We start from the raw sequence: 20,840 nt of genomic DNA on the forward strand, positions 1-20,840 counted from the left end.
CACAAACTTTAAGATCTCTTTACAAATCAAATAAATAATTAATGAAACAGGAATATAAACACACATTTTAGGATGCCTAAATTTGCTCTTACCTAACTACTAGGTAAGTAAACAAACTCTAGAGTTTAAAAAAAAAAAAAAAAAAGAGCTCCAGATGAAGTTACTTTACTTAGACTGTAATCATCTAATATTAAGCCTGCCAGTTAACTTCTGTAAGCTTCCATTTTTCAGCCACAGAAATACACAGCTCTTTCAACTTTAAAATTTCATTCAATTCTATCACAAAAGAGACACTCTTACTCATTACTCTGGTCCCATTAGGATTTTTAACTCTCAGGAATGCTTGCTCATAATACATTTACTCAAAACCCTTGGCCTTAAAATAAGGGTAGTTGTATTAAGATCTTAAAAACAGAATTGAAAAGATTGTGAAACAGAAAATTATTACTCTGCAGCATTACATAGCATCCGGCTGCCTTAAGAAGTTTTAGACCTTGGGCCGGGCGCGGTGGCTCAAGGCTGTAATCCCAGCACTTTGGGAGGCCGAGGTGGGTGGATCACGAGGTCAAGAGATCGAGACCATCCTGGTCAACATGGTGAAACCCCGTCTCTACTAAAAATACAAAAAAATTAGCTGGGCATGGTGGTGCGTGCCTGTAATCCTAGCTACTCAGGAGGCTGAGGCAGGAGAATTGCCTGAACCCAGAAGGCGGAGGTTGCGGTGAGCCGAGATAGTGCCATTGCACTCCAGCCTGGGTAACAAGAGTGAAACTCCTACTCAAAAAAAAAAGTTTTAGACCTTAACAACATTCTACCTTAAATTGCAATTTTCAAATTAGGTTATTTATTAATCCACTGAAAAAAAGATAAAATACATGTATACTTATGCTTTAAAGTTCATGAAAATTCTTCCAAGTATAGATGAAAATATCAATCTAATTTTGTGTAACGAAATTTTTTCTAAATGTTTTCTATGAAACAGGATCAATAAATCATTTACTTATATCCCAATGAAGACTAAGATGTCCAAGACTAATTACTGAACAGTCTGTTCACTTATGCAGAGTTCAGAAAACATATAGAAAGGTAAGGTAAGTGTAAAATATGATTCCATACTGCTCATTTCAATCCAATTTAAGTGAGTGATATATCAATGTTGGAGACTCCAAGAGTAGGCAAAACATAAATAAATCTTTGGGCCATTTTGTTTACGTGATTTAAAAGTTGAACAACTCTCCTTCATATAAAATTCCAGTTTTCTTCACTAAGCATTCAAATCTGGTATTAGATGACCTAAATTTGCAACCATTATTATAATATTCTTCTTAATAAGTCCTGAATTACAATACAGACACCTAACATAAATAACTTTATAACAGTGTAATATCTTCACTAAATGGTCTTTAATGTAGCTGGCTTATTTTTATTTTTTCCTTTTTAATTCAAGCGTACACTCAAAGAGGCTGAGATTCATTTCATAATATTTCTACCTGCTTCATTTCATTTATAGTTTAAATTATTTGCTTCAGATAAAGTACTTTTGAAAGAATATCTTCATCACATTCAGGCTAAAATGTAAATTATCTCTTCATTTGGATTCTTTCTTCTTTGTAGATGGTAGAAGTTGGATATCTAGACTCTGGGCTCTTTAGTCAATCTATACACACCTCCTTCCTTACGTAATGTTGAACAAGTTACTCAAATTCTCTAAGTTTTAGTTTTCCTATCTATAAAACCAAACAATATAGTATTTCCCTCACAGTGTGGCTAAGATTTAATATAGTAAGATAATATAAAGTGGTTAGAACTGTGCCTGACACAAAAAGTAAATCCTCGGTAAATATTAGCTCTCATTGAGGCTGAGTGTGAAAGCATTAGTCAACCCCCAAATCAACAACAGGTTAATATGTCCTAAAAATAATGTATTAAAACAGGCTATATTCTATAAAATGTAGGCACATTACTAAGCTGGTAATAGTAATAATTACTTTGTTCCAGATAATGCTTCTTCAAAACAGAACCCTAACTGGAATCATGAGCCTTCTGAATACAGTTGACAGACATGCCTAATAGACAGGGCTAGAGAAAACTACGATCAACTATGTTATTTCTGAGCGACTCAGAAAGTGATATATTTCTAAGACAAAACAGATCTATTGTGAAATAATCAGCATTGATAGTTAATAAGCAGTTAGTTAAAAATTAACCATCCCTCCCTTTTAATCTCTGTTTACTAAATTCCTTGCCTAATTTTCTTCCAACACCCAGTTCCTCCACCAAAAAAATATTTTCCTAGTTCTAGCTACTCAGGAGACTGGGGTAGGAGTATCTCTTGAGCCAGGAGTCTGAGTCCAGCCCAGGCAATATAGCAAGACCCCATCTCAAAAAATATATATTTGTATTTTTTTTACTATGTCAAAAAACACATCTAAAATGCTAGGCCAGCTGGGTATGGTGGCTCATACGCTTTGGGAGGCCAAGGTGGGGGCATCCCTTGAGGCCAGGAGTTTGAGACCAACCTGGGCAACATGGTGATACCCTGTCTCTACTAAAAATACAAAAACTAGCCAGGCATGATGGCACATGCCTGTAGTCCCAGGTACTCAGGAGGCTGAGGCAAAATAATCACGTGAACCCAGGAGACGGAGGTTGCATTGAGCCAAGGTTGCCCCACTGCACTCCAGCCTAAGTGACAGAGCAAGATCTGTCTCAAAATAAATAAATTAATTAAATGCTAGGCCAATTTCTGCCCATTTAAAAAATATACACATATATAAAATATAAATGCATATACTATATTAAGAGTTTGCATGTACATATATGGAATCAGACATTTAATATTAAAAATATATACTACTGACACTGATGATTCAGCAAAAGATACTAGATCAAAAATATCTTTAAAAAAAAAAACTAAAAGAGTTAAAAGTAGACTATCTATTAGGAACCATTTCTCATATTCCAAAAGCACTTGACATACATAAAGAATGCTCCTAAAAGATTTTGAGGAAAGTTATCTCATCCATTAAGGAAGGGGGAGGTAGTCTCATTAATCATAAAGTAAAAACATGCAAATTTCCTCCATCCAGAATGTATCCTACAAATTATCCACTAACCCAGATGTTGCGCATGTGAGAACCCTCAACAGCTACCTCCGCTTCTGACATATCAAATAAGGCTGAGACTACTGTTAGAAAATAAAAATGAAACAGAGTAAGTAGGAGGTCTATGCACACACAGCAAAACTGTTAACAGCTTGATATATTTTTAGTATTCCATGAGCTGTAATTATACCCAAAGTGATGTGAGCATCACAGCCCCAAATGTATATCCTAATGTTCCATTCAATAAAATGTCCTGTATTACTTTCAATTATAACAGTATTGCAATTGAAAACAAGTAAACTCTACTCAAAGCTATAAAAAGAACACTTAGTTTATATAATAAGTTTATGCCTCTTTTTAAAAATAGCTCTAAGACCTAACTTTAACAGTATTCTTTTAAATGACCTTCCTCTGCAAAAAATTAGTATGCATAATTTTTTCCAAGCAAATCATGCCTCGACATCATCTTTCAAGGAAAAAGAATCTTACAAAATTTTACCCATGTGACAGAGAAGTTGTCTTCTCCTCAAAAGAATGCCAGTTCTCAATATAGAGATTTTTCTCAGCCAAGAACTTACATTGTCACATACAGTACAATTCTGAAGTAACTAAATATGATGTGTTTCACTCTGAAATCATGATTATTAAGCTCTATATATAGAACAAGCAGACTGGTTTATTATACTATCTTTGAAATAAAAATATGAATGTTGACAACAAAAATATGAATTCTAAGCAAAGATATAAATTGTTGTATACTCACACATCCACAAGTAGTACATAAGCTTTACTGTCTTTTGGAATTCTACAGGAATGTCTACAGAAAAATCCTGATAGAAACAAGGTCCCACAGGAAAATTGCTAGGAAGAGGTGGCCAATTATTTTTTCTACCTGTAAATTTTTTGTAAAAAAAGAAAAAGTTATTTACATTATAACAAATATGTGATATTCTTATTTTTGGTTTCATAATAAAGAAAAACTCTGTTATTTTAATAAAAGTTTAGAAAAACTGTAATACTGTATCTTTGTATTCCTAGAACTTTGAAAGACAAGCTTTAAAATTTTTTTTAAGTTTTCTCAGAATATCATCACCTTATAGCACATTAGATGGTAAAATAATTTTCCCATGCCATATCATATCATGTTTAGCAGGAACCATTTATGTATAGAAAAAACAAGAAACAGGCCGGCCGCGGTGGCTCAAACCTGTAATCCCAGCACTTTGGGAGGCCGAGGCGGGTGGATCACGAGGTCAAGAGATCAAGACCATCCTGGTCAACATCGTGAAACCCCGTCTCTACTAAAAATACAAAAAAAAAATTAGCTGGGCATGGTGGCGCGTGCCTGTAATCCCAGCTACTCAGGAGGCTGAGGCAGGAGAATTGCCTGAACCCAGGAGGCGGAGGTTGCGGTGAGCTGAGACTGTGCCATTGCACTCCAGCCTGGGTAACGAGAGCAAGTCTCCGTCTCAAAAAAAAAAAAAAAAAAAATGAAAAAGAAAAAACAAGAAACATAAAGAAAGCAGATATCCAGTGCTTCTGCCCTAAAACAGATTTATTTCACAAAGTCCCAAGACTTTGGCTGGCATGAAAAGGCCATCCAGTTTTTAAACTTCAATTTTCTCCTTAGCATCTTAAATCTTTAAATATAATTCTGTTACAATTCCTAATCCAGGTGGAGAGAGACTAGCTTCTAATTTTTTCAAGTTTTCTGTTAAGTCCAAGATTAAATCAATATCAAAGAATCAAATTTAGAATACTCAAAATTGGGGAAAAAAATAATATCCAAAAGATACATGCACGAAAACCCTAAATCAAAGAAAACATGAAACAGTCATGATAAGGAAGCTGAGGAAATATAGAACCTCTTTAAAAACTCAGAGAAGGCCGGGTGCAGTGGCTCAAGCCTGTAATCCCAGCACTTTGGGAGGCCGAGGTGGGTGGATCACGAGGTCAAGAGATCGAGACCATCCTGGTCAACATGGTGAAACCCCGTCTCTACTAAAAACACAAAAAATTAGCTGGGTATGGTGGCGCGTGCCTGTAATCCCAGCTACTCAGGAGGCTGAGGCAGGAAAATTGCCTGAACCCAGGAGGCGGAGGTTGCGGTGAGCCGAGATCGCGCCACTGCACTCCAGCCTGGGTAACAAGAGCGAAACTCCATCTAAAAAAAAAACAATAAAAAAAATAAATAAAAAATAAAAAAACTCAGAGAAAAGCAAATTCTAATCGTGAAGGGGAAAAAAATGTGTCAATATAAAGAAATCAGATTAAAGGTAAGACTTGAAAAATGGTGGGGGAAATAAAAAGACGTCAAAGCATAAAAAACAAGAGGTAAAAACAGCACCTAAGGCCATTTCCTAACTTTAGATGTTATATCCCACAATTTTTAAAAATTCAATTTTATGTACTTTTTCCAGACCAGTACAAATAACAATGACCTATTTCTGATTCTCCCCAAGGAGTCTCCTCTGTTCCATTTATCATACTACTCAAATTTCATACAGTTCATTTCCCATACAAATCTCATACTATTCGGGAAGAAGCAGTGAACAGTTGTAAAGAAGAGAGGCTCTGGAACCACAAGTGGCTAGCCACTTATTGGCAAAGTTGCCTTGGGCACTTACTCTCTCCTCTAAGCCTTAGTTTCCACATTTGTAAAATGAAAATAAAAACTGTACCACCCTTCACAGGATTGTATTGAGGATTTAAGTATGAGTTAAGAGGGGGAAAATACTAAAACGCACTAACATACAGCAGTCTAATTGTTGATTTCCTACTCTTTGTTACTGCCTTTACTGAAACATCTCTCATAAAAATAGTTTGTATTTGCCAGTGCTAAAGAATTAAGACAGATTTTAGTTACACGTACTTCAGAAACACTGGTCCCAGTTAAACTTTTTAGTTTCTCCTTCTATAGATGCTACCTCTTGCTGCAAGCAAGAAAATGACCCAGGACAAATGTGTCCTCACCCGGCCCTAGACTTACTTACACATTCTAAGATAAAAAGACATAGTAGTTCCATATATTGTTATTGTTCTAGCTTTGCACTGCATCACTATCCCAGACATCCTAACAATGAGTTATCTAGCTCTTTCATCTTTTCTTACCCGAGATGCTAGCTTTCCCTAAGAGACTCCTTCGAAGGGATCTTTGGCAGGCACAAACTGAATGAAATTCACTGCAAACAATTCACCACTTATTTCTTTGGCACCATATGAATACTTTAAGTTTCCAATTTTTCTAACATGATTTGACAAAATACTTGTGAGGACTGGAGCAGATAATATGAAAACTGAACTGAATAAATCAGGTAAGAGTCAAATGTAGGGTACATGCAAATGTACTCAGAAGGGTTGAATAGAACCAAGGAGGGTCTAACTGCAGAATCAAAGGCTCCTGGCCTTAGAATAAACCAAAATTATCATATTCACATTCACCTTCTGTGTGATGAGGCTAACACTGTTCTACCCTATCAACAAAAGACTATGCAAATCAGCCAAGATCAGAGGGCTACAGAGTTTCAAGCAGGCAATCTCCTGTGTCTGATCTCCTTATTAGAACAGGAAAACAGCACAGGGTTCATCCACAAGTCAAAGTGACCCAGGAGCTAGTATAGATATAATGTAAAGTGTTTAAAAGTTATTTTTGTTTTAAATTTCTTTGGATACTACCATGTTGACTGAGGTTTTGCATTTCTCGTTCCCGACGATCTAATTCTGCGGCTTTTCTTTCTAGTTCTTCCTGGCGCTTAAGAAGTTCAGCTTGGGCCAATGCATGTTCCTAAATAAAAAATATCAGTAAGTGAATACAGTGTCAGAAGTATAAAATATTTTAACATTTATATACTGATTCCTACTTCTCTACTATGAGAGAAACCTAATTCAAAAGTGCTTCCAAGGTACAGGAATTTACTGAAGATCATAGTTAACAGAAAATATTATGGGAAATTTGGTCCATTTGGTCTTTGAACTCTAAAAACCTTCAGTGGGGCCAGGCGTGGGGTGGTTCACACCTGTAATCCCAGCACTTTGGGAAACCGAGGTGGACGGATCACGAAGTCAGGAGCTTGAGACTATCCTGGCCAACGTGGTGAAACTCCGTCTCTACTAAAAAATAATTAACTGGGCATGGTGGCGGGAGCCTGTAGTCCCAGCTACTTGGGAAGCTGAGGTAGGAGAATTGCTTGAACCCGGGAGGCGGAGGTTGCAATGAGCCAAGATCACACCTCAAAAAAAAAAGAAAAGAAAAGCCTCAGTGGGAATGTTGGTTCCATTAGGACAGGAAAAACTGCGCTTAGGAAAAGTAGTCAGAAACCTTAGGTAATCTGGAAAATGAAATTAAGATGACCTCTACGCATAAATCAGTGAAGAACAGAGGCAATGGGAACAGCTGAGGAAAACAGACAACAGATAAAAGGGCAACTGAACTGGCTCCTATAAATCAAATTAAATGATATGTAAGGCTGCCAATGCAAGAATATTTTATAGTATCTTAAATGTTACAGGAGAATGAGGTGAAAGGTTGTGAATATGAAATTATGACTCAATTTGCCCTTACATGTTATCAGGCATCTTATTAATCTTTTTTCTCAGATTTGTGCCAACTTCTACTTCCTAACACTGCCTGTTACTTTATCATTATAACACTCTCCCAACAATATCTATTATTTCATCACTTTTACCTTAATGTAGTCTGCATTAAAAAGTGAGACCAAAGGCAATAAAAATTTCACTATACAACTGTAGACCAAGATAATACACAAATTCAATAATTCCTAATAAAATGGAATAAAGCAAATGTTCTAAGCTGATAAAGAGAAATGAGTATTTGATGAATGACAAGACAGCAAATCCAGACTTCAAAGTGACTTAAAAATTAAGCAACAGAAATGTAACCATATAAAGAATTATTTTTATTCTGAAAGCAAACATTATTGATATACAATTAACATGAACTAACCTTTGCAATCTGTGTATAAGCTGGATGTTCCTCTGTTGGTTTCATTATTGCTGGTTGTGTATTGGGTACATTAGGCATCTTCACGCTGCCTGGTGGAGGCTAGAATGATTAAGAGAAGGACAAACTATGTAACACAAAGAACCAACTTTAACTTATTTCAAAAGGTATAATATCAATAAAGTCCAAAATTTTGTCTCTCTTGATCCCCTGCCTCTCATAGTCAAGTGTGTAGCAAAGAGCTGATGAAATTTCTCCATCTCTATTTTCTCCAACTCATTCATTTTTCAACTCTACAATTGGGCTGCTACTTTTAACACTACACCAAAAACACTCTCCTCCAGGATGCCATATGTAAAAAATAGAGGCTGGGCGCATTGGTGCACACCTATAATCTCAGCACTTTCCAAGGTGGGCAGATCACCTGAGGTCAGAAGGTCGAGACAAGTGTGGCCAACATAGTAATAACCCCGTCTCTACTAAAAATACAAAAATTTGCCAGGTGTGGTGGCGGGCACCTGTAATCCCAGCTACTGGGGAGGCGGAGGCATGAGAATTGCTGGAGCCCAGGAGGCAGCGGTTGCAGTGAGCCAAGACCACGCCACTGCACTCCAACTTGGGCTACAGAGTGAAACTTGGTCTCAAAAAAAAAAAAAAAGGAAAGAACTAAAAATAGGTCAAACAATTTTAAAGACAAAGCAGGAAGACCTGTAATATCAAGGCTTATTATGGGACCATAGTAATTAAGAGTGTAATACAGACGCAAAGACAGAGAAATGTACCAATGAACAAAACAGACACAGAAACAAACCCACACAAATGAAGAAACTTGATACCCAACAGAGGTGTCACTACAAAACAGTGAATAAATAATGTGTTAATCAATAAACGGTACTTGAATAACTGGTTACTTACACAGGGAAAAAAGAACAAAACTAGATTTCTTACTTCACATCACATACAAAAATGAATTCTAGGTAGATTAATGACCTAAAACTGAAAAAGCAAAACTTAAAAAGTTCCAGGAAAAAATTCATAGAATTTTTTTTTTTTTGAGATGGAGTTTCGCTCTTGTTACCCAGACTGGAGTGCAATGGCGCGATCTTGGCTCACCGCAACCTCCGCCTCCTGGGTTCAGGCAATTCTCCTGCCTCAGCCTCCTGAGTAGCTGGGATTACAGGCACGAGCCACCATGCCCAGCTAATTTTTTGTATTTTTAGTAGAGACGGGGTTTCACCATGTTGACCAGGATGGTCTCGATCTCTCAACCTCGTTATCCACCCGCCTCGGCCTCCCAAAGTGCTGGGATTACAGGCTTGAGCCACCGCGCCCGGCTCATGGAATTTTTTAGTGAGTATTTCTTGAGCTTCTAGCATGTGAACTCTAGAAATCTTGCGTATTTTGTTTATGATATATCCCACGTACCCAAAATAGTGCCTGAAGCATAGATGTTCAGTAAGCATCTGTCAAATTAAGTCTAGAAAACCCACAAACCACAAAAGATTGACAAAATTAATTACCTTAAAATTTAATAACAAAAAATTTAAAAGTCAAATCATGGACTAGGAAAACATAGTTGTAATACATAGAACAGAAAATTGCTAACTAGAATATATAAAGAATTGTTACAAATCCATGAAAATACAAACTAATTGAAAAATTAGCCACAGATCTGAACAAGCAATACAAAAAGGTCAATAAACATGTGAAAAGACATGTAACATCACTAGTAATCAAGAAGTGCAAAAACAATCGTATACCATTTCAAAACCATGAGATAGAAAAATATAAACTCTGATAATTCCAAAATTGGGATTTACACAATATACACAATGGTGGTACATATGAAAATTAAAGTGACCAAGAAAATCAGTGGAAATAGAATTGTCAATAAATGCTGTTGGGAGAATTATTTAAATTGGGAGAGGAAAAAACAAAATCCTTGTATCTAAACAAAATTCCAAATGGATTAAAAATTGAATGAAAAAAAAAAAAAAAAAAAAAAAAAAAACAAGACAAAAAACAAGAAGACAAAAGACACTAAAATACATTCTATGGACCAGAGGGCATTATCTAATCTTGGCGTTAAGAAAAGTCATTCTAAACATTCAGAGAAGACTTGGGGAGAGAAATCATAATAAAAAAGTAACATATTTGATTACATAAAATTTAGAACTTTGATGATACACAGCATTCGTAAGATTAGATGACAAAATCTAAATAAGAAGCAACATATACAACAATTAGTTAATATATTTCACTAGGTACAAATTAATACAAAATAAACACGTTACTGAAAAAAACCCGCATTTTTAAAAACCCTTGACAGCTTACAAAATACAAAAGAAAATTAAACATATAAAAAATTTCAACCTCACTAGTAATCAAAGAAATGCAAATTTTACCTAATTATTTTTAAAATAAATAATTATTATCATAGGATTACCACTACATTTTGAAAAAGATGTGGTAAAATGGATATTCTCACACAGTGAAAAGTGGGATTATAAACTAGCACATGTAGCAATCCTGGAGCACAATTTGGCATTATGTTTCAAGAGCCATAGAAGCATATATACCCCATGTACTATGAATATATGGTCTTTAAAAATATCCTGTGGAAATAATCCAAGATATTTGCAAATGTATGTATGCCAAGAATGCTCACTACAGCTTTACTTACAAAAGCAAAGGGTTACAAATAACCCCAAATATCCAACACAACAAGGAAATGTATAAACTGATAAATCTATAATGAGAATATATAATACAGCTATTTAAAAGTTCTAAAGGTCCAGGAGCTGTGGCTCATGCCTGTAATCCCAGCATTTTGGGAGGCTGAGGTGGGCGGATCACGAGGTCAAGATTTCGAGACCAGACCATCCTGGCCCATATAGTGAAACCCTGTCTCTACTAAAATACAAAAAAAAATGAGCTGAGCATGGTGGTGCGTGCCTGTAGTCCCAGCTACTTGGGAGACTGAGGCAGGAAAAATGCCTGAACCCGGGAGGCAGAGGTTGCGGTGAACTGAGATCATGCCACTGCACTCCAGCCTGGTGCCTGGTGACAAAGCAAGACTCTGTCTCAAAAAAAATAAAAGTTCTAAAAGAATATGTAATAAGATGGGGAAGCCTGGACAAATAAGTGATAAAAACAAGTTATAAAACAAACCTGTATATACAATATAACCCCAATTTCATATAGAAAAATAAGATGAAAATATATCAAAATGTTAATAGGGATTATTTCCGAGCAGTGGGATTAAGAGAATTTTCTTGTATTTTTTAAGTCTCCATTATAATCTTTTGTCACTAAAATAATTACAAATTCTCTTTTCTAACTGCTTGTTCCCCTGTACCCAACATCTCATATTAATGGGCAGAAAAACCAAAGCTAATCAATCCTAACTTCTCCAATTAGAAAAGAATGGTCCTTTAAATGTAAAACCCAAAATTATAAAAACCGTAGAAGAAAACCTAGGCAATGCCATTCAGGATATAGGCATGGGCAAAGATTTCATGACAAAAATGCCAAAAGCCAAAATTGATAAATTAGATCTAATTAAACTAAAGAGCTTCTGCAGAGCAAAAAGAAACTATCAGCAGAGTGAACAGACAACTTACAGGGAGAAAAATTGTACAATCCATCCATCTGACAAAAATCTAATATCCAAAGTCTACAAGGAACTTAAACTAATTTACAAGAAAAAACAACGCCATTAAAAAGTGGTCAAAAGACATGAACAGACACTTCTCAAAAGAAGACATTCATGGGGCCAACATATGAAAAAAAGCTCAACATCACTGATCATTAAAAAAATGCATCATACCAACCAGAATGGCAGACTGTTAAAAAGTCAGAAAACAACAGATGCTGGGGAGGCTGTGGAGAAAAAGGAATGCTTTCATACTGTTGGTGGGAGTATAAATTAGTTCAACTACTGTGGAAGACAATGTTTCTGCCTCAAAGATCTAGAGGCAGAAACACCATTTGATCCAGCAATCCCATTACTGGGTATATACCCAAAGAAGATCATTCTACCACAAAGACACATACACACGTATGTTTATTTTGACACTATTCACAATAGCAAAGACATGGAATCAACCTAAATGCCAATCAATGATAGACTAGATAAAGGAAATGTGGTACATATACACCATGGAATACCATGCAGCCATAAAAAGGAATGAGATCATGTCCCTCGCAGGGACACAGCTAGAGATGGAAGCCAGCATCCTCAGCAAACCAGTGCAGGAACAGAAAATCAAACACTACAGGGTCTCACTCATAAGTAGGAGCTGAACAATGAGAACAGATGAACACATGGTGGGGAACAACACACACTGGGGCCTGTTAGGGGGTGGGGGTGAGGATGGGGTGAAGGGAGAGCATCAGGAAGAATAGTTAGTGGATGCTGGGTTTAATACCTAGGTGATGGGTTGATCTGTGCAACAAACCACCATGGTACACGTTTGCCAATGTAACAAACCTGCACATCCTGCACATGTACCCCAGAACTTAAAAAGTTGAAAAAACAAAATAAGAAAGAGAAAAAGAGCTCCTGGTACCTTAAGTGAGATAATAATTCTTACATATATTGTCCCAAGTTCACATGGCATTTAGAATTGTTATCTGAATCAGTAACAAAGAACTTCCCTTAGCAAAAAAAAGAAAATGCATGACCCTAAAATCCTGTCATCTTGGTTTAATAAGCACTAACAATAGAACAATGACCAGATATTAATAAAATGCCTGGCAAAATCAGCCTGGCAGCAGCATGCTTCAGGAAAAACAGAATAAATTGGCCAAGAATGCACCCAGCTGAAACCTTGCTATAAATGCTGTATTATTTTAAATAACACAAAGTATTAAATACAATAAATTAGATAAGAAGGAAGGTAGGGTTAGAGCTACTAATTTGAAATATTTAAGGCCATAGTTGCTTGTGGTATAGCAATGATGAGAAATGTTGGAGAACCACAAATCTCTAATAGCACTGATATAAATCTGTAGTTATTATCCTGATAATTTGTTCACATCTGTAGATGTTAAAGACCCAGTAATTTCTTCAGCCACAACATACTGGATTAGCCATCTCAAGCCAAGTAGAGTTCTAGAGGTTGACCTTTTTTCATCACTACTAAATACCTATTCTCATGATGGTTCCTAGTTCATTTCCAGCTTTTTGCTTTGGCACAGATGAGCATGTGTACGTGTGTGTGTGTGTCTCTATCTGTAACAAACCACTCAAGATTTTCATTTCTTACAACACAGCAGATCACCCATATGTAGAGATCCCCTCTAGTACATAACACCTAAAATATTGAACCAAACTTTACTTCAATAATATTGTAACTACACAGCTAAGGCAACAAGAAATCCTGGGAGGCAAGAAATCAGGAACTACTAAAGCCAAAGAAAGAAAAGCCTTGATGCCATGCCATTCACCAAATTACTAGTGATCCATCTTGCACTAATAAACTAGAGACAAAGCTTTGGAGCTGGTACAAGGTAAGGGATAGACAAGATCCCTGTAGAAAGCCAGGAGTCTCTAAAAAGCAACCGTTTCAGTAGATGAGTAAGAAAAAGGCAGTTTCGCAGAACAAGAACAACAACAAAAAGATGGGAATATCTCCATGTTTTGTCCTTAATTCTGGATGTAAAAGGCAGAAAAATGGGAAATCTTCCCTGAGAATTCCTAATCAGAAACCTACCAATGGCCAGGCATGGCTGCTCACACCTGTAATCTCAGCGCTTTGGGAGGCTGAGGTAGAAGGATTACTCAAGGCCAGGAGTTTGAGACAGTGTGGGCAATACAGTGAGACTTCAGCTTTACAAAAAAATTTAAAAATTAACCAAGTGTGGGTGGCACATGCCTGGACTTGGGAGGCTGAGGCAGGAGGATAGCTTGAGCCCAGAAAGCAGAGGCTGCAATGAGCCAAGATCACACCACTACACTCCAGCCTGGGCAACAGAGCAAAACCCTGTCTCAAAAAAAAAAAAAACCTACCAATTTGCAGATCTCGTGTCAGAATTCATACTACCCACATAGACAAGATAATCCAACTGCTAATTTTCATTGAAAAGGCTCTCAGGCTGGTAGTGACCTCAGACATCTGGCAAAAGTAGAGGAACAAACATTAAAACCAGGTGATATGGTTTGGCTGTGTCCCCCCCCAAATTTCATCTTGAACTGTAGCTCCCATAATTGCCACATGTCATAGGAGGGGCCTGGTGGGAGGTAATTGAATGATGGGGGTGGCTCTTTCCTATGCTGTTCTCATGAGTGTGAATAAATCCCACAACATCTGATGGTTTTATAAAGGGTAGTTCCCCTACACATAGCTCTCTTGCCTGATGCCATGCTACACATGCCTTTGCTTGTTCTTCACCTTCCACCATGATTGTAAGTCTCACCTCAGCCATGTGAAACTGTAAATCCATTAAACCTCTTTTTCTTTATAAATTACCCGGTCTCGAGTATGTCTTTATTAGGAGAGTGAGAACTAATACACCAGGCTTCAGGAAATTAACACAGATAAAGTTCCAAGTAACTTTGGCTTATGATTTAAATGTATGCAGAAACAAGCCACAAGGGTTCACAGAAAAAGCAAACTACTAAATAAGACCTGAATATATACCTGAATTATCAGATACAAAGAAATAAGAGAGTAATAAAAGTTTGACTAAGAAGAGACCATCAGAATTGGCCAAACAGCTTCTTAAATGATATATATGGAATTTCTAGAAACAAAAACTATAATAATGATTTTGTTATAAATTTAATTTAAAAAGTTGAACAGCAAACTATACGCAGATAAAATAATGAAGGAATGGAAGTCAATCTAAATATAACTATAGTTTTCTGTGTGACACAGCACAGAGATAAAAAAAAATCAGAAAAAAACGAGAACGTACAAGACATGACTATTGAGAAGGTCTAATGTACAACTAAGAGGTCCAGAGGAAAAAAACAGAGAAGATGAATGAGAGTCAATGTTCAAAAACAGAATATGAAGACACTAATTCTCAGATTCAAAACTCTAAAACACAAACCAAATTTTAAAAAATAAATAACACTCAGATACATCACAGTGAAAGAGCAAACCTTAAAAACTGCAAGAAAAAAAGAGAAAAGATAATTCCCACACAAAGGAATGTCACCTATAAACCATGTTGTATCATTTCACCTAAGATCCTAAGACTGAGCTGGCCTCTCAACAGCAACAATGGTAACTCAAGGATAATGTGCTAAATGGCTGAGAGAAAATAACTGTTAATGTAGAACTCTAAATCCAACCAGAGGGGCTGTTTGAGAACCAAGATGAAACAATAAATACTGAAAAAATTACTAGAAATAGACCCTCTCTAAAAGAACTTCTATTTTAGGAATAACAACAACAACAAAATGATAGCAGAAGAAAAATTTGAGATGCAAAAAAGAAGACCTCTCTCTCTCACTGGATGCTCCATAGTATATCATCTTCACTTTACACTGGCAAAAACTCCAAACAAACACAGAAGGAAAGCCAATCTACTGGCAGGGAAAAAGAAAACACTCCACTGCAACCAAATGTACTACAGTAAGATAAGCTCTTCTGACAAACCTAGAACTGTGTCTGCTACTACTTTGGCTGCACCTGAGAAAAACCTGAAGTACTGAGAAAAGCGGAGTGCAGAGATGGAGACAAAGAACGAAACTGGAACAGATCAGGAAGAGAATGAGAGAACTGACCCCAGAGGCAGAATCAAAAACAAAGTCTAGCCGAGCAAGGCTTTATTATCCTCATCCCGTGGATAGATGAAATTTCACAAACTGGGAAAAGACTACATGTTAAAATATCTCTTAGAAAATTAAGGGGTTATAATTCTTTTATATTTTCACACAAATTACCTTACTACATTTGCCTCTTCTGTGTGGCTTTAGCACAGCTAGGACCAACAGATAAAAATTATAGAAAAATATATTGGCTCAAGAGGATTAAAAACATTATAATAATCATGATTATACAATAGTGGATGGACTGCTCTATAATATAGTGAGCTCTCTGCACTGGAAATTCCAAGGGTGATTCACTTGAAATAACTGACTACTCCAGGTCTCTTCAAGGCACAGGAAGTTCATGAGTGGCCTTTGTTATGCATAAGCAAATATATTTTCTCCTTCCAGGTTTTATCCCACATTCTAAACACCTATTCCAGAAAATTTCTTCTTGCTTTCTCCAGCTCTTTCTCTTCCATATCTGAGCCAAAAAATATCCTAAGCATATGCAAGGTCAAAAGGAATGTTACTTAATTTATATTCATGGACATCCAGCATCACAAACCCCAGGTACTTACTGAAATGCAAACTCTGGGCCCTACTATGAACCTATTGATTCTGAACCTCAGGGATTAAGGAGAAAGAATTTGTACTTTAAACAAGCTACCATTTTTAACAAACTCCCCATGGTGATTCTTAGACACCTTAAAATTTGTGAACTCCCCTCTAAGGCAACAAAGTTTACAGCTTCTATAAAACACTGTTGTATTTCTTTCACTTAAACTGCCAAAAGAATCCTGAAACTTTTTGCAGCTTTCACTCACTAACAGCCTCTGACTCAGCAGAGATGACTGTGGCTATGCTTAACATAGATTCCCTTGTTACTAAGAGTGCTGAAAGTTATACATACTATTCTCAGAATCAGGACAAAGAGATAATTTTATGAGACAAATCACTTTAAAATAAGGCTTTTAAAGATTAGAATAATTGGGGAAGGAAGTGTGTAATAGGAAAGAAGAAATGTACCAGTATGGGAGTTTCCAAATAGATAAAGGAACATAAAGGAACAAATGTGATCATACACATTAATTCATACATTCATCAAACATTCATTGGTCAACTACAATGGGCGACAAAGGTATATAGGAAGTGGAATATATTAATGAACAAAATAGGCAAACACCCCTAATCCCATAAAGCTACATTCTAGCAACAGAAGATAAACAATACACATATTAAACAAATACATTCTAAAGCATCTTAAAAGGCAATCAATTTTACAGGACAACAACAAAAAGACCAGAGTGAAGAGTTCACGAATACAGGATGACTGGGGATAAATTTAAAAAGGTGATTAGAGAAGTCAATGTTTGAACAAAGACTTTAAGGAGGTGAGAAAGTAAGCCTTGCAGATTACCCATCTGAGGTAAGACCATTTTAAGCAGTGCTAAGAACCAGTACAAAGTCAGGAGAATGCATGGAATATGTGAGGAATCAGTGTGCTAGACAGGAATATACAGGAAGAGGGTGTGATAAGATGAAGAAAAAAAGAGTATCAGTTATAAGATTAAACGCTATTTTAAAGACTCATGGTTTTTACTCTGAAAAAAAAAAAAATTAAAGCAAGTAAAGGGGACTTTCAGTTTCCAGTGTCACGTATAAAGAGTATGGAATTTACCACCACACCCTAACAAGTTAAAAGATGAACAAACTAAAAAATCAGTAACTCGGGAGAGATCCAAGATGGCTGATCACTAGCAGCTCGGGATTGTAGCTCCCAGTGAAAATGCAAAGAACGAGAGGACGCCACACCTTCACATGAATTCTTGTTGCTCACGCACCAGGAGATTCCCAGCGGAGGAGCCCCACAGGTCGCCAGCGCGACTCTTGTGACCAGCGAGGCGGTTTTGCCAGCGCCTCAGAGCGTTGGTTCTTGGTGCAGAGTCAGAAAAGCACCGTCAATCTTAACGCCGCTGATTTAGTCGGCGCAGTGGGTTGCTCAGATTTCGGCGCTGAGAATCAATAAGTTGGACGTCCACTCAGAAACCCAATTACAAAGGCGGTAATTATAAAGACCGCAGATGGATAAATCTACAACGAAGGGAAGAAAACAGTCAAAAAAGGCTGAGAATACCCAAGATCAGAATGCCTCTCCCGTAGCAGGGGATCCCAGTTCCTCATCAGCAACGAAACAAGGCTTGATGGAAAACGAGTGTGTTCCAATTACAGAAGCAGGCTTCAAAATGTGGATAATAAGAAACTTCTGTGAATTAAAAGAACTTGCTCTAACACAATCTAAAGAAACTAAGAACTTTGAAAAAAAGGTTTGACGAAATGTCAACAAGAATACAGAATTTAGAGAGGAAAATAAGTGAATTGATGGAGCTGAAAAACACAATACGACAACCACGTGAAGTATGCACAAGTTTTAACAGCCGAATTGATCAAGCGGAAGAAAGGATATCAGAGGTCGAAGACCAACTCAATGAAATAAAACTAGAAGACAAGATTAGAGAAAAAAGGATAAAAAGGAACGAGCAAAGTGTCCAAGAAATATGGGACTATGTGAAAAGACCTAATCTACGCTTGATAGGTGTACCTGAATGTGACGAAGAAAATGAATCCAAGCTGGAAAATACGCTTCAGGATATTATTCAGGAAAATTTTCTCAACTTAGGAAGGCAGGATAATAATTCAACTCCAGGTAATACAGAGAACACCACAAAGATATTCCTCAAGAAGAGCAACTCCAGGGCACATAATCGTCAGATTCACCAGGGTTGAAATGAAGGAGAAAATACTAAGGGCAACCAGAGAGAAAGGTCAGGTTACCCACAAAGGGAAGACTATCAGACTTACAGCAGATCTCTCAGCAGAGAAACCCTACAAGCCAGAAGAGAGTGGGGACCAATATTCAACATCCTTAAAGAAAAGAACTTTCAACCAAGAATTTCACATCCAGCCAAACTAAGCTTCATAAGTGAAGGAAAAATAAAGTTTTTTGTGAACAAGCAAGCACTCAGAGAATTCATCACCACCAGACCTGCTTTACAAGAGCTTCTGAAAGAACTACTACACATAGAAAGGAACAAACAGTATCAGCCTTTCTAAAAAATACCAAAAAGTAAAGAACATTAATATAATGAAGAATTTACATCACCTAATGGGCAAAATAGCCAGCTAATATTAAATGGCAGTATTAAACTCACATATATCATTATTAATTCTAAATTTAAATTGACTAAATTCCCCAATTCAAAGACAGACAGGCAATTTGGACAAAAAACTAAAACCCATCGGTATGCTGCATCCAGACCCATCTCACATTCAAGGATTCACAAAGACTCAAAACAAGGGATGGAGAGAGATTTACGAACCAAACAGAGAGCAAAAATAAATAAATAAAAAGCAAAAGTTACAATTTTTGCCTCTGATAAAATAGTCTTTAAAGCAACAAAGATCAAAAGAAGCAAAGAAGGACATTATATAATGATAAAAGAATCAACGCAACAACAAAGAGTTAAAGATCCTAAATATATACGCACCCAATCCAGGAATACCCAGACATACAAGACTTATAAAGAGACTTAGACTCCCACACAATAATAGTGGGAGACTTCAACATTAATATTAGACAGATCAATGAGACAGAAAATTAACAACAATATCCAGGACTTGAACTCAGATCTGGAACAAGTAAATGTAATTAACATTTATAGAACTCTCCACTTTAAATACACAAAATATACATTCTTATCAGTACCACATCATATCAACTTAGAAGTTTAAACGAAATGTTGGTTGGCTCCTTGTTTGTTATTCTCTTCCCTCATTTTCTTTCATGTCTCCATTATTAAGGACAATTATAGGCACACCCATATTTAGACTGCATTCTAGCCCGGGCAACAAAGCAATACCCCCATTCTCTCTCCCTCTTCCTCTTTCTCTTTCTTCCTCTTCTTTATTCTTTTTATTATTCTTTTTTTCTTTCTACAAATAAAAAAAAAAGTAAAAATAAAAATAAAAATAGGCTAGGGACAGTGGCTCACGCCTGTTAATCCCAGCACTTTGAGAGGCCAAGGCAGGTGAATCACCTGAGGTCAGGAGTTCAAGAGCAGCCTGGCCAACATGGTAAAACCCTGTCTCTATTAAAAATACAAAAATTAGCTGGGCATGGTGGCAGTCACCTGTAATCCCAGCTACTTAGGAGGCTGAGGCAGGGGCATCGCTTGAACCCGGGAGGTAGAGGTTGCAGTGAGCCAAGATCACGCCATTGAACTCCAGCTGGGTGATAAGAGTGAAAACTCTGTCTCAAAAAAAAAAAAAAATCAGTAACTCATTCTGGATCGTTAAGAGATGTGAGGATACAGGACAAACTACTGCCTCACGACTGGAGAAACAGGTAAATCCAGGGAGCAACAACTTACCAGAACAAAAGCTCTCTAGCAGAAACCACTGTGAGAACCATTACCTGGGTAGAAAAACCTTAAGTGTAATTAAGAAACTGCTGGAGGCTGGCTGGGCACAGTGGCTCATGCCTGTAATCCCAGTACTTTGGGAGGCTGGGTCCAAGGACACCAGCATGACCAACACGGAGAAACCTCAACTCTATTAAAAATACAAAAAAAAACTAGCCAGGCATGGTAGCACATACCTGTAATCCCAGCTACTCAAGAGGCTGAGGCAGGAGAATCACTTGAACCCAAGAGGAAGAGGCTGCGGTGAGCCAAGATCGTGCCACCGCACTCCAGCCTGGGCAACAAGAACAAAACTCCATCTCAAAAAAAAAAAAAAGAGAAGAAATTGCTGGAGGCTCAGCAAAGACAGCACAAAGAATTAAAATCTACAGGGGAACCCATTCATATGGTGAGTCCTCTCGCACTTTCGCACTTTGGTTTTATCTCCAGAAACTCAACCACAGTACATGAGGAGAAAAATCCCCTTCTTCCAACAAGTTTGGTGAGGGGGGAGGGAAGAACCATTTTGAAAAACACCAGAGCACTCTGTTCTT

General features: G+C 37.0%; 1 protein-coding gene across 1 annotated transcript in view; it reads right to left on the bottom strand.

Moving 5' to 3' along the window:
* Nucleotides 1–20,840, bottom strand: part of SCAMP1 (secretory carrier membrane protein 1) — a 118,070-nt gene that overhangs the window by 46,651 nt on the left and 50,579 nt on the right. The window contains exons 3-5 of the mRNA XM_003920816.4: nt 8,068–8,166; nt 6,780–6,888; nt 3,868–3,996 (exon numbers count right to left, since the gene is read on the bottom strand). Coding sequence (XP_003920865.1) covers nt 3,868–3,996; nt 6,780–6,888; nt 8,068–8,166 — 337 coding nt within the window. The remainder of the gene's footprint in view (nt 1–3,867; nt 3,997–6,779; nt 6,889–8,067; nt 8,167–20,840) is intronic.

This window comes from Saimiri boliviensis, chromosome 1 (genome assembly GCF_048565385.1).
Source record: "Saimiri boliviensis isolate mSaiBol1 chromosome 1, mSaiBol1.pri, whole genome shotgun sequence".
NCBI lineage: Eukaryota > Metazoa > Chordata > Mammalia > Primates > Cebidae > Saimiri > Saimiri boliviensis.